The 13,728-nt window shown below is 37.5% G+C and overlaps 1 protein-coding gene across 2 annotated transcripts in view; it reads left to right on the top strand.

Annotated features, from left to right (window-relative positions):
• PIP5K1B (phosphatidylinositol-4-phosphate 5-kinase type 1 beta) overlaps positions 1-13,728 on the top strand; it is a 97,420-nt gene that overhangs the window by 77,300 nt on the left and 6,392 nt on the right. For both annotated transcript variants that reach the window (XM_074533201.1, XM_074533202.1), the window contains 3 exons: positions 2,666-2,821; positions 3,582-3,726; positions 9,688-9,805. In XM_074533201.1, coding sequence (XP_074389302.1) covers positions 2,666-2,821; positions 3,582-3,726; positions 9,688-9,805 — 419 coding nt within the window. The remainder of the gene's footprint in view (positions 1-2,665; positions 2,822-3,581; positions 3,727-9,687; positions 9,806-13,728) is intronic.

Raw genomic sequence — 13,728 nt, 5'->3', positions numbered from 1 at the left:
CAAGAAGGCTGGAGATGGACTTTTTAAAAAGGGTGTATAATGACAGGGCAAGAGGCAATGGCTTTAAGCTGAAGAAGAGTCGATTTAGGTTAGATGTTAGGAAGAAGCTCTTTACAAGTCAGGTTGATTAGACACAGGAAAGGTTGCCCAGAGAAATGGTAGATGCCCCATCCTGGGAGTGTTCAATGCCAGTTTGGTGGGGATGCGAGCAACCTGCTCTAGTGGTAGGTGTCAATGGGCTCAGCAGGATTTGGAACTAAATGATTTTTGATATTGCTTCGAACACATGCCATTCTGTGATATGTTCAATATGTGCACAGTAAGAAAGTCTCTAATAAATATACTGGCAAGGCAAAGATGAGTGCTTGAGGTTTGAGGAGGTCCAGGCAGTTCTTTGGGGAAAAGCTCTTTGGATTATTGGGAGCAATGAGTTTTCTTTCCAACAATTATTACAAGTGGTATAAAACCTTACAGTAAGATATACAGATTAGATGTTTTGAATAGTGTGCACACATAGTAACTTGCTGCTTTACTACCAGGTAATTTTTTAAACATGTTGAGGTGATGCTGAAATGGCACCTTTTTTTTTACCTTTCTTTTTAGTAAGAGAGTGGTTGGGTTTGATTATCCTGTAGGACAGAGTGTTTTCTGAGTTGAGGGTTTATTTATAAAGCAGTGTTCTTGACAAATAAGTATTTATTAACTGATGAGCTAGAATTATCTAGTTTGTAGAGGAACTTGTACTTTAAAATGGATTTGAGTTAGCAGTTTCATAACCCTGCTCATGGAAGTGTATTTGCTTTGGAGTTTGAGTGTTAAAATGTGGAATGGTCACTCGGCTCAAATACTACAGGAGAAGTGTTGAACATATGGCATTGTCTTAAACTGACAGAAGGTGTTTTGAAAAAGCTTTTTGACCAGTATTATGCTGGTCTCTTAACATTTTCATTAGTTATCTGAAGTGAAAAACAACTCTGTGTGGACAGAGAGAGAACAAAATACAAACAAGTACTAGAACAAAATAAGATTTAAGTAAACCAAAAATGACTACAAATACTAGAATAAACTAACCATTTAAAGTGTTCAAAGTTAAGTCTTTTGTAAAAGATTGATTAATAAGAAAATAGAAGCAACTGATGTAATGTGACAAAATGTGAAGCAAAATTCAGCTTAAAGGAGAAAGCAGCCTCCTGAGACCCAGTTCTCTTTAAATCTTAGAATAATTTTACCAAAGAACTGGTGGGAGTTCTGCTGTCTGAGACAATACTCAAAGGAACTTCTCTGCATTGATAAAGAATAAGGAGTGTCTGCTCCTTACTACTTGACACCCCCTCCTGTTTGACAAAATAAATACCATATGTCTTATGTCAACATCTGTGTCTTTTTTCCCCAATTCTTTCTAATTCTGACTGCTCGATTTGTTCCAGGACAAGACACAACCTGTTCACATTTCAAGCTACAATGTACAATTAAAGTATATCATGCCTAATTTTCTCTCTGATCTTAATTAATCAGTCTCATTTTCCCAGGCAATTAACCTGTCTAAGTATCTCACTCTTATTGATTTCCTCTGTATACAGGGCTGTTAATGCACTTTTATACATATTAATGGTTCAAATGCATTATTATTTTTTCATAAAAAATTTAGAGTCTTCTTACCTTCAGGAACATTATTTCTAAGCTTTGAGTCAGACATTTCAGTTTAAACACTTTAGCCCTCTTCTGAATCTGTTTTTCCCCTAGTGCACAGAGCAACCTTGCATAATTAACAACAAAAAATAAGTGGATTTAGCCTTGGGCAGAGGCTAGCTCAGCAACTCTCTCCTATGTTCTTTTTTAAAAATACCCTGGAATTATGTATCTGATTCTTTCCTTTAGTGTTCAGCCAAGTGACTTGATGTGTTTAATTTGAACTTTGTAGTAAAGCAATGAAAGAAGTGTTATAGTGCATCTGAAGTAACTTTGCAGCCAATGCACGGAGATCAGCAGCCAGCAGCTGAAAAACACTAAATTAAATAGCTGGCATCCTTCTGGAGAAGAACTACAGATGGGGGTCATGGTTCAGTAGTAGTGCCAATGATCAGTTGTAGAATTTGATTCAAAATGCTTTTTAAATAGGCAGGCCCTGCTAAGACTTATAAAAGAGGCGCTGATACCTGAGTGTGTAGGCCATCAAGACTTTGGAAGTGTTTATTGTATCTGAAAATAAATGTTTGACAGATGAGTCTGAAGTGGAAATTCTTCAGTAGCATTACATAGAAGTAGCTAACAGAGCAAAAAAGAGATTGTAATCTCTCAGAATACTCCAAATGTCTTTTCCATTTTTGTATTTTCTGGGGGTTTTTTTCTGTATCATTCTGTCTCTGATTACATGAGTTGGTACTCCATAGGAGCTTTTTAAATCAGTGGTGCCTGTGACTTGCCTTATTGTCCTATAATAAGCAGTGAGAAACTGAAAAAGACAAAAATACATCTCTTGTGGATGAAATAACAATACCTTTCCCTCTAGTTTTAATGTAATGTTTGTTAAGTAGGTTTTTGACTATGTTCTTCATGTGTATTCAAACCTTTATTTTCTATATCGCTTACTTTTTTGTTTGCTGTTAAAGATGTGTAGGGAGATAAGATGACATCATTCAACATCTATGTTCATTTGGTAATGCAGCTTTAAAGCCTTCACCTTCAAAGAAACGGTGTAATTCCATCACAGCCCTGAAGGCAGCATCACAAGAAATAGTGTGTGCAGTTAGCCAGGAGTGGAAGGATGACAAGCATGGCATTCTTGCTGAAGGACAAAGTTATGCCAGCCTTGATGAAGAGGGTACGGTCTTTCAAATGGACAATCTGAATTATGTTATTAAAAATTTTGTATAAGCTCTAGCAGTCCTGTAACTAGAACATTACTAGTATGGCTGAACTCTCAAAATAAGAGTCAGGTTATTCTTAGGGAGAGAGTAGTTAGTAATATTTGTCAAAATGGACCTTCAGAAGCAAGACAAAGTCAGAATCAAAGTTCATAGTATGATGTTAAACTTTCAGATTTCAGGACATCCTGAAAAAAAGGTATTTAGGCCAGGTAGAAAATTTTGGCCAGAGCCTATGTAATCCTTTTCACTGGCCTCTAAAGAAGCATGTCACATTAAATGTTTTGAAGTTCATTTCATGTTCCCAGAGGTTTTTTTGAGATACAACTTTGCCCCTTTCAGAACTTGCCTGCAGCCATGATGAAAGCAGAGCCAATTACCTAATCCAATCTGATAAATGAGCTCTGGTAGCATGAGAATAGTCCTCAGACTGAGAAGAATTCATAACTCATACCTCTGTTTAATATTTGACTTTGGAGTTACTCTGTATTCTGCTGAATGTACTTGTTAGCAGCTAAAATTCACTCTGTAATATGAAAGAGTGTGGGTATGGGCATGGTATGGGCATATGAATAATACCATCTCATCAATTCAAACGTGAGGAAACTTCAAGAAGCTTATGAGGGCCCTATGGGACTTGATATACTTACATGAAGATTCTTGGGCTAAATTTAAAACTAAGTTTGTTAACATTGTTCTTTATTTCTGCATATGCAGTACTAGGTTCACACCACCGGCCGGATCTAGTGCCAAGCACTCCGTCTCTGTTTGAAGCAGCTTCCTTGGCAACCACACTTTCTTCTTCTTCCTTGAATGCAGATGATCACTGTCAACGTGATCAACCTACACTCTATTCTAGCAGGTAAAGGCCGTATATGTTAGAGGATTTTCCTCTGTTCTGCTAGAGGTTTAGCATTGTGCTCAACAAAAGAGGGCTCTGCAAAATAAGAAACAGAAGGGGGAAGTGTCTCTGTAACTCAGTCTTTAACCTTTCCAGTGAAGGAGGGGTGCCAAAAGCTTGTAGGATTGATAATGTATTTGTTTGTAATTATACATATTGTAATTGGGGAACATGAAATAGAAAGCATAAATATGGTGAAAAATGTTATATGAATTTTTCTTCATGTTCCAAAACTAAATTACTCTGCTTGGGCCTTAGTCTGTACCATGAGGTCAGGGTAGGAAGTACTCCTTGTAACTTGGCTGTAGACTGAAACAGCTGCAGAAAGTGGTGATGTGCTAGGAAAAGGAAAAATTATTCTTTATTCTGAATGTACAGTGAATGTATACTGATTGGTCTGCTTTAAATTCTTCCCTAACAACCATTTTCTGAAGTAAATTTCTGGGAAGCATCATCCACGGGTGTGCTTAGAGCCTGTTTGATTTTAATCCGGAAGTACCAAAACAGGAATGTCTTACGAAAAGTTGTGCAGATGCTAATGAGCTAGGTTAAATGTGATTTGAGTTGTATTTGAATATATTTCAGCTGTGTGAGTCCAATACCATGCTTAAGCGAGTACGTCTTACTGGGAGATTGTACGTGCGTGTGTGCTCCCTTGTGAACCTGAAGTGTGCTGTGTTGTGTCACCTTGGCTGCTTGCAGATCTCTTTACTGTGTATTGAGCCATTTCTTTGCCTGTTTTCACCAAGAAGGGTAGCCATTCAAGCATCTTGAATATTGTTTGGAAAAATTTGGACTGAACTCTTCAATGTATAAATTTGACAAGTGTACTAATGTGCCAAGATGTAGTTCTTTCCTGTAAACTGCATGTTGCCCAAAAAAATCAAGTTATTTTAAAAGCAATCTTGATGAGGCAGTAGGTTTTTACATCCTGTTAAATATTGGACAACTGTATTTACATAAAAAGTAAAATGACTTGCAGCATTAATTGATGGTAGTGATATTTACAGCTTCCACTTCCATTGCATTGAAAAAAATTTCACTGATTTGGCATCTTCCAAATGTCTGATGATTTGCTATAAAAATTGGAATGAAGCATGTTTTGGGGTGTAATAAAGATGAAGTTTTTATTGCAGAACAAAAAATTTTGCACAACCTTTAAGAAATAAAACTACTGATGAATAAACATTAGTAGAAATAGATCTCATTCACTTCAACTTGTGTTACCTATAGGACTTCAATATTAATGATCTTTCGCAAAGTTTTTTCTTTGATAGAAATAAAGTTATAGAGTACTTAAAGCATCAAATAAAAATACAGAACTGCTTTGTATTAGCATCAGTCAGGAAAAGCAAACAGTGAAGTTGTCCCAGTAGTGATGCAGTCAATTAAATAACCTCTAATGCAAGGCAGCTATGTGATTAGCATGGGTGTCTTTGAAAATCAGGCTGTTAGTGTCTGCAGTCCAGGTATGGACTTCATATCATGAGAGGGCACATTCTCTGACAAAGCAGACCAGCATTCACAGATGTGTGGTTCTCTCCACATCTTCTGCCAAAACATCTGCACTGTAGCCAAGAGATCTGCCATAGGGGCTTACCAAATAACATCTTTGTTGATCTATGTATGCCCTCTTCAGCTAGGGCCTGGAGGCAGTTTTTAATTCTCATTATTAGTTGTGGGTGGGTGTCACAATTTCAGTATGTACAATTCATGAGGATTAGCTTCCCTGTCAAAGCTAGGAGTTAAGAAAGCTGTAAAGCATGCTCAGTAATGAACTAATTTCCATAAGATTCTGGGCACCTGCTGTTTTGTGCCCACTTCTTTTGGCATCAGTTCAGGGAGGTCATTCCTTCTTCTTGGCACTAAAAAATATATACATCTAAAGTTTTACTTATGTTTTTATGGTTCACTCAAGGAACTTCAGTCCTCTCATAAAAAAAAGCTAGCTAGCTAGCAAAAAACCCCCATGCTACAATGATGCAGTGAATTGTAGATTCAGATCTGAGGTTTTTCTTGCCAGATCTTCTTTTGGTTCTTCTTTTGAATATTAGAAAATTATGTGATGCAGGACTCATCATTTTACCATTTGTCTCTGATAAAACAGAAAGCTTGGAGCAGTCTTTGAAACAAAGCCTGAATTAAAGATTTGTTTACAAATGTGAGCCTGCCTTCAATCTTTAAATATGTAATTGACTATGACATTCTGCTTTGTTATTTATTAGAATTACAGTTTGGTATCTTCTTCATCAGGCTTTTTGATTGTTATTCAAAGTAACATAGCACAAAGTAGAAAGTACATTAATTTGCTTGTAACCTGTCAGAAATTTCTGGTTTAAGGTAATAAAGGATGAGAGTCCTGTGTGCTTAGTAATAATGTGATATTTGTATGTGCCCATACTACTTAGAAAACAAGTGGTATTATTTTTCTCATTAAAAAGAGAGTAATAATACTTTTCGATACCTTGAAGCACACACCGTATTTCCTATTTGGGTTTTTTCCTCAGAATTACCCTCTGTTATCCAATGCAATACTTCCCCAAGGAGAGGCAAATGGCTTATAACATAAGAAAGGTGATCAGCACCCTCTGTGCTTGAGAGTGCTCAGCATCTGTGGGTAGAAAGGGAGAAACTGCTCATACAACTTATTAGGAGTGTTTTTCCAGGCTGCAAGCTGATTATTTTCACCAAGTTTTTCCTCAGTTGCTGAAAAAGGAAACCAAAGGTGCTATCCAGACAGTGTGAATAGGAATTAGTAAAAATGGAAGATTCATGGAGAGAGGGAAATGGCTGTATTTTTCAGCACAAAAAGGACTGGATCTAAAAACAGAAGGAAAAATAAAAAAAAGACAATCATGACATATGCTATTCAGTAAATGCAGGCCTCCTTGTATGTCAGAAGACAGCTGTTTTCTTTTCCATGAAGCTGTTTCTCAGTCAAGTGGTTTTATCATAAGTAATCTCAAGTATTCCTTTAGTAAAAGAAAAAAATTGACAATTTATTGCTTCTATTAAAATTTTCAAATATTTTCTTTTCCTCAAGTAGGTTTATATTTGGTGCAAAGATATTTTAGTACCTAAAGGGTCTGTTTTTCACTAGAAAATGTAATTATTAGTCTAAAACTACTTCATTATCTGTTTTATCTTAGGAAATGTAATACTTACATATTATATTAGGGATTGTTTTTATAGTAGAAGTGATAACAGATATCTTCCCCTTCCAAGACAAGTTTTCCCAATTAGTACTGATTAATTAAATCAAAGAAGACAAATTTGAATGCCCTAAGCACTATGACTCTTGTCTCACTTGACATGGCTTTTAGAATTGCAAAGAGCTAAGAAGGTCAATGATGCTTCTGGAAATGTTTGAAACTTGCTTTAAAATATTTCAAAATGTTTTAAACTGGAGATGTTTTGCAATTCTTGTTTAAATAGCCCAAGATTATAGAAAATATTCTTTCAATATATTTTTCAGCAGGTCTCATGGGACTCTCCAGTCCCAAACCCAAACAAAATCCCATGATGCATTAAGGGGTACTTCACCTCCCTCTTAAGAGCAATGCCAAGATGCTGTGATCTAAATAAGGAGGACTGCTGAATTCTTCTCATACATCTGAGCCTAAGGGAAAAAATCTACATGAAATCTAATTCTTCTTTCTCTTTATGCATTCTATACCTCATTTCTGGAAGATGTATATGTAATCTGGACTTCTGCCTTCTCCTTCTTTCTTTTATCTATGTATTTTTCAATTTTTTGTCTTAGCTTTGTATTGCTGTTTCTTGGTGGAGACCACTTGAAATTTTGGAAGGCTTTGAGGGATTGTGAGTTTGTTCTCTTACACAGTCAAGCTTCCTGAAGCATCCGGACTTTGAAATGCTGTTTTGCTAATTTTTTCCAGTGACAGGGATTATAGGTTTTTTTCTGTTGTAAGGAACATTAAGCACCCCTTTTGCCAGTTGGTGTTCTACATAAACAAACTTTTGTGTGTTAAATTTCAATGTTCTCTCTGTCCACACACTACTGTTAGCTTCTGAAGCTTAGACAACTTTGTTTGAATTTGATTCAAAGTGGACTAAATTCACACATGCTTCATGATAATAAGCAGTTGAAAAAGGCTTGAATGCTCAAACACTATGAACAGATGCACTGAGTCACTGGGGGTATCCCCATGGGAAAGAAAATTTGACTATGATTGAAACAATTGTGTAATTGTGGGTTAAAGTAAAACAAAGCTTTCCCAGTTCTCTAATAATGGAATTATTTTTGCTTCTTTTTTTCTTTCTTAATTAAGGACCAAGATCAAATAGAATGTTTTAGCCAGAGAAGGGCAACAGCATAGTTGAGCATGCTCCTTATGGCTGGTCATTGCTGAATGCGAGAAAATACCTGTAAAAGTGTTTGGGTTCTTTTGGGGTTTTTTTGCTTGGTTTTTCTTATTCAACTTAAGAATTAAGGATGAGAACTCAGTGCACTGTAGAAACTGTATTAAAACTCTGTTCCTCTAAACCACTCTTTCTGAAACACTGTGTGTGAGGGGATTTCACTTCATCTTTCCTGTGCCACCCCCAATATGGTTTTGCCTTATCAACATCATTAAAATCAGGCTGCATTAAAACTGGCAATAAATGCAGCTATGATAATGCTATTGAAGAAATCTGAACTTCAGTTACCAGCTGCTGACAGCATGTGTATTGCTGTTAAGAGATTAATTACAAGATTTTTGGTTTTACTCTTTTACACTACTCAGTACAATTCAAGTTACACATATGAGAATAATGCTAAGTCAATGGGACCTAGGTCATCCAAATACAAGAGAAATAGTCTTGCTTTTAAAAAAAATGTCAAGTGCATTACATGATAAAAGAACATTGTAATGTGGTGAATGTAAAGATCTATTCCAGTATGACATTGATTCATTATTTTGTTGAGCATTTGAATTTCAACTTTACATGCTAGTTTCTGCATATAAAGTTTAATTGTGCATGCTAGTTTTGCCCTTTCTGAAGTTCTATCCTATCTGAAATATACTTAAAATAGTAAAAAGAGAGGGGAAAATTTGTCATATCTGGACTGATGGCTGTAACCATGTTTCCATACCAAGTTATAATTCAGAATTTTTGCTTTTCACCTTGTCTGTAAACAGGTAAGAATTTCTAAAATATGTCACTGCAGAACTAACAGTTGAGTTTTCAAGGCAGCCTGGAGCCTAATTTCTGGCAGCCAGTAAGATATGCGATAAGGGACATCTGAGTCCATTAAAACACCTTTGAGTTTCAGCTTTGTTGACCAAGTGTGTTACAAAATGAGATTTGTGTGGAGATGCATTTGCAGTTTCACATTATTTCTGTAAGGCAGAGAACAAAAAAATCAATCAATGAATAAAGTAATAGAATGCACCTGCTCTGTAAACACCACTCCCTTACAATACACTCTTGTTCTCTCACCTTTACCTTCTGAACTTAGGGCTGCTAGTAAACTGTGTCTGCATGGAAAAATCCAATGTTGCTAATGTTACAATGTGCCTAATTGCTAACTCTTTTTTTCCCCATTTTGAATTTCAAAATGCTGCCAAAATTTACACCATGTGTAATGTGGAAATAATGCATTTTGAGATTAATGTAATTATGCCACATTTACTGTGACATAGTTTAATTCATTAAATAAATATTGAAACCCAGTAATAGCATTACTTTCTGATAAAATTTTAGTAAATGCAAAAATAAATTGTGCAATTAGTCAAATGTGAGGTTCTGTTATCTAGCCATTGCCAGCATATCTATATTTGTTTATTTGCATTCCTTTTTTCCAAGTATTTGGGAGATTTTCATGTTTAATAGAGAAACTTATTTTAAAATTTTCAGTTATGACTAAGCTTTGTAACTTGGGGTTTTGCTTGACTGTACTCTCCCTTCTCTTTGCAGTAAAGGGTTACCTTCAAGTTCAACATTCACTTTGGGAGACAGTGCCATCTATTTGACTTCAGAACAGAGCACATTGGAAATGGAAAATGATAATGCTTCAGTTTTGGATGTCTACTTGGTAAGTTGTCAGACTGTTTCTAATGGGGTTTTTTTGCCTGTAATTGCTTTGACTCAGGCTCAGTAAATGATTAAAATACGTGCTCAACTTCAATCCAGAGGTTTATTGAGGTTTTTTTTGTATGAAACATGCATAAGTTTGCATAAGTATGATTTGCCAAAGCAAGTCCCTGAATAATTTATATTCATATTAACTACTGCATTATAGTGAAGTATGCCAAAACACCTTTCAGTTTTTCTCTCATGATAGGTGTTTTCTGTTGTTTCTGTTGGAGGGAAAAAAAACAAAACCCAAACCAACAAAAACAACAACAAAATCTTTCCTCTTCATGTAGAATACTTCACAATATAGAAATAAAAATTTCTCAGGTTGGGAAGTTCTGTGTTTATGCCACTGATTTTGAAGCCAGTTGAGCTCAATGTGAAATACTTTAATGGCCCCCTCTTCTGATTTGAAGGGTTGTCCAATTGTGACAGCTGATTTAAAATTTATTTTTTCTTTACTGTTTCAGTTCCTAGTAAGCAATTTATCTGACTGCTGAAAGATAAGGCCAAGTCTATATTTTGTTGTCTTCATATCACTGGTGTTTCAAATATTCTCTAGCTCACATTCCACAGACATAAAAGCAGTAGGCACCCAAATTCAAATCCCAACTGAATGAAGTTTTTTGCATCTAATTTTTTTTGGCAATTCTGAAATTGTCAATATAAATGTAGGGGGCAGGTATGTTAAGCTTGGCCTTTTTTCCCAAAGGCTTATTTTCATAAATCATAAACGATTCTGACATTATTCTAGTAATATTTCCCCTTGACTGTCATGGCAAGAATTGTACCAGAGATGAAGAATCAAAAGAGGAAAGTTTGCTAATATTTCTAATAAATGTTTAACAGATACATGGTTGTTTCCTTTCTAGATAAAATTTGTTGCATTTTTTTATTTTTCTTATCCCTAGAGTTACCTGATCTTTGTCTTAAGAAATCCATACTATCTTAGAATCATAAAACAGCTCAGGTGGATGGAGCTTCAAGAGATCATCCAGTCCAACTTCTTGCAGAAAAAAGAGCCTAGATAAGATTATCTAACACCCTTTTGCACCGCAGCTTAAAAACCTCCAGCAATTGGAACTCTGCCACATTCCTGCAGAAGTTGTTTCAGTAATTATTGTCCAGAAAAAAAATTTAATGTGTTCAGATGAAACATGTTTGTGTCTGATCTTACATCAAGATGAAATACGTTTGTCACATTCTCTTTTTCTGTAGGCTGTGCCACTAATGTTTTTTTCCTTCTTCTTTAGACAGTAATGCTGGAGTGCACATAGTACTCAGTTAATAGCTACTAATTTAATAGCCCAGCACACTTAGGGGAGTTGTTGTCTGTCCTGCCTCCACTGACACAAAACAATATCAAATACCAGTGGCCAATTAGATGTAGAATGCTTGGTTCCTCCCCCTGGGCACAGCATCTCACAGTGGGATGATGTAATTTTATCAGTCATGCAGTGAGGCTTGATGGCCCATTAGGAGAAGATATCCACCTCTTCCCCCGCCCCGAGGGAGTTATCAGGGATGAGTCATGGAAGAGATAAAGAACACTGCATCACCTGGTTTTAACAGATGGATACTTTTGGTTACATCTTGCATTGCAACCTAAGGCAGCAGTTAAGCAGAAGCCCAGGGAAGACAATGGCCCTTTATTAGACCAGGCAGGGGAAAAAGTTACAGATAATGCTGGCAAGACAGAGGTTCTCAGTACCTTCTTTCCTCCTTGGTCAGCAGAGTGGCCAGAACTAGACCGTAGCTCGCAGGATCAAGCAGCTATAACAACAGACATTGACCTACCAGTAGTGCCCTGCAAAGTGCTCAACCCACATAAATGCAAGGCCCAGGAGGGAATATGCCCCAGAGTATCAGCAGAAGTGGCTGATATTATTGCAGGGCCACTGTCCTATCATTTTTGAAAGTTCATAGAGATCAGGGGGCATCCCTGATGACTGGAAGAGGGCAGATCTCATACCTGTCTGTAAGAATGGCCCAAAAGAGCACCTAGCATCCTTACTGCAGTCCCTGGCAAAGTGGCAGAACAAGCCTCCTAAGAAATATTACCAACTAAATGAAGCAAGTGACTGGGAATATCCAGCACAGATTTATCAGAAACAAATCATGCCAGGCTAACCAGATCGCCTTTTTGAAACAAATTACCATATTCAGTCAATAATGAAAAAGCAATGGATGTTGCTTGCCTGCACTTCAGTAAAGCATTTGACATACGTCCCACAACTAGACAAATGTCAAATATAGATTAGATGGGGCTGATCCATGAGATAAGCAGGAATCATCTCATAGGTGATCAGCTTGTTTTACTGAACTGAGGCTGGCAGCCTGTCCCAAGGGGGGCCCCCTAAGGATCAGTACCGGGCTCCAAGTTGTAACATCTCCATGAATGATCTGGATGATGGGACCAAAAGCACCCTCGCCACGTTTGCTGTGTCACTAAACTGGGTGTTGAGGGGGACTCATCAGCAGGGAGAGTCACCTTACAGAGATACGAACAGGCTGGAAGATGGGGCCACAGGAACTGTGTGAAGTTCAACCAAGGAAGTGCAGAGCCCTGCACCTGGGAGCCCCAGACCGAAGAGCCCGGCCAGGCCGGGTCCCGTGAGCTGTGGGACAGCCTTGCCAAGAGGAGCCCGGGGCTCCCAGCGGACAACAGGCAGACACCAGGTCAGCAGTGACTGCTGCAGCTACTGAGGCAAAGTGGATCCTGAGATGCATCCATGGGGCACTGCTCACAGAGAGGGATGTGACCATCCCACTTCACCAGCGCTTGTCAGACTGCACATGGAGCAGTGTGCCCAGTTCTGGCCCCCATAGTTCCAAAACAGATGTGGGTGGACTGAAGATGAGTCAAAGGAGTGCCATAAAGGTGGTCAAGGATAGGGAGAACTTGACATTTGAAGAAAGAGTGTAAAAGTTAGCTCGTTTCAGTCCACAGAATTTTCAGGAGGGACCTCAACAAAGTTTTCCAAAACTTAAAGGCATGACTGAAGATAGTATTGAGACCCTCCTTTTCTCTAGAGGCAGTGGATACAAGTTGTAGTGAGGGAGGTTTCCTCGCTATGTAAGAAATAACTGGCTTTACAATGAGAATGATTTAAGGAGAATGATTTACAATGAGCGTGTATTTATAATGATGAATGATTCACTGGAACAACTTCCCCAGGGATATGTGGTAAAGTCCCCATCACAGGAGGTTTTCAAGATGCAGCAGACAGTGATGCTTGATAATCTCATCCAGGCTGCCTTTCCACAAAATGTTAGGAGGAATTAGATAGCCTCTTATGGTCCCTTTAGCCTGGGCCAATCTGTTGTTCTTTTGGCCCCCTTTAAACACGGAAACAATTTATTCCTGATAGCTTTTGAATTCAGTTTATAAAGCAACAGTCTTCTTTAACAATAATATTACTTTGCACTCTGAAGTATTTCTTTATAGGTTTGAAGTCTGTAGGGTAGAGGGTGGAATGCTCTGAAAATCTAGTGACAGGCACAGGTAACACCTTTTGTAAAGCTGTCTGTATGAGTTTGAGGTGTGAAAATAATCTCTTCAGTTAGTTTCCAGCTTGTAGAACATTCATTACTATTATGTCTTGGAGATTGAAGTCAGTAGGTGGTTATTCCACTGATGAATATCAACAGAAAAATAATTAAACCCCAACTTTGGATGTCATACAAATACCCAGTGCTTATTCCCCTGTGCAAAGGTCTGGAAGAATAAATAGGATAAATAGGTCTTAAGTGGAGAGAATCACAGATGCTTTTTGGAACTAGCAGCACCCTTTCTCTGCACTCTGAAGAAAAACAAATTCAAAATTCAATAATCAAGGTAATGGCACAGACCTGAGCTCCCTAGGTATGCTGTCTTCAAGG

The sequence above is a fragment of the Zonotrichia albicollis genome, chromosome Z (assembly GCF_047830755.1).
Source record: "Zonotrichia albicollis isolate bZonAlb1 chromosome Z, bZonAlb1.hap1, whole genome shotgun sequence".
NCBI lineage: Eukaryota > Metazoa > Chordata > Aves > Passeriformes > Passerellidae > Zonotrichia > Zonotrichia albicollis.
The sequence above is the reverse complement of the archived record's forward strand: the minus strand, read 5'-3'. Positions and strand labels throughout refer to the sequence as shown.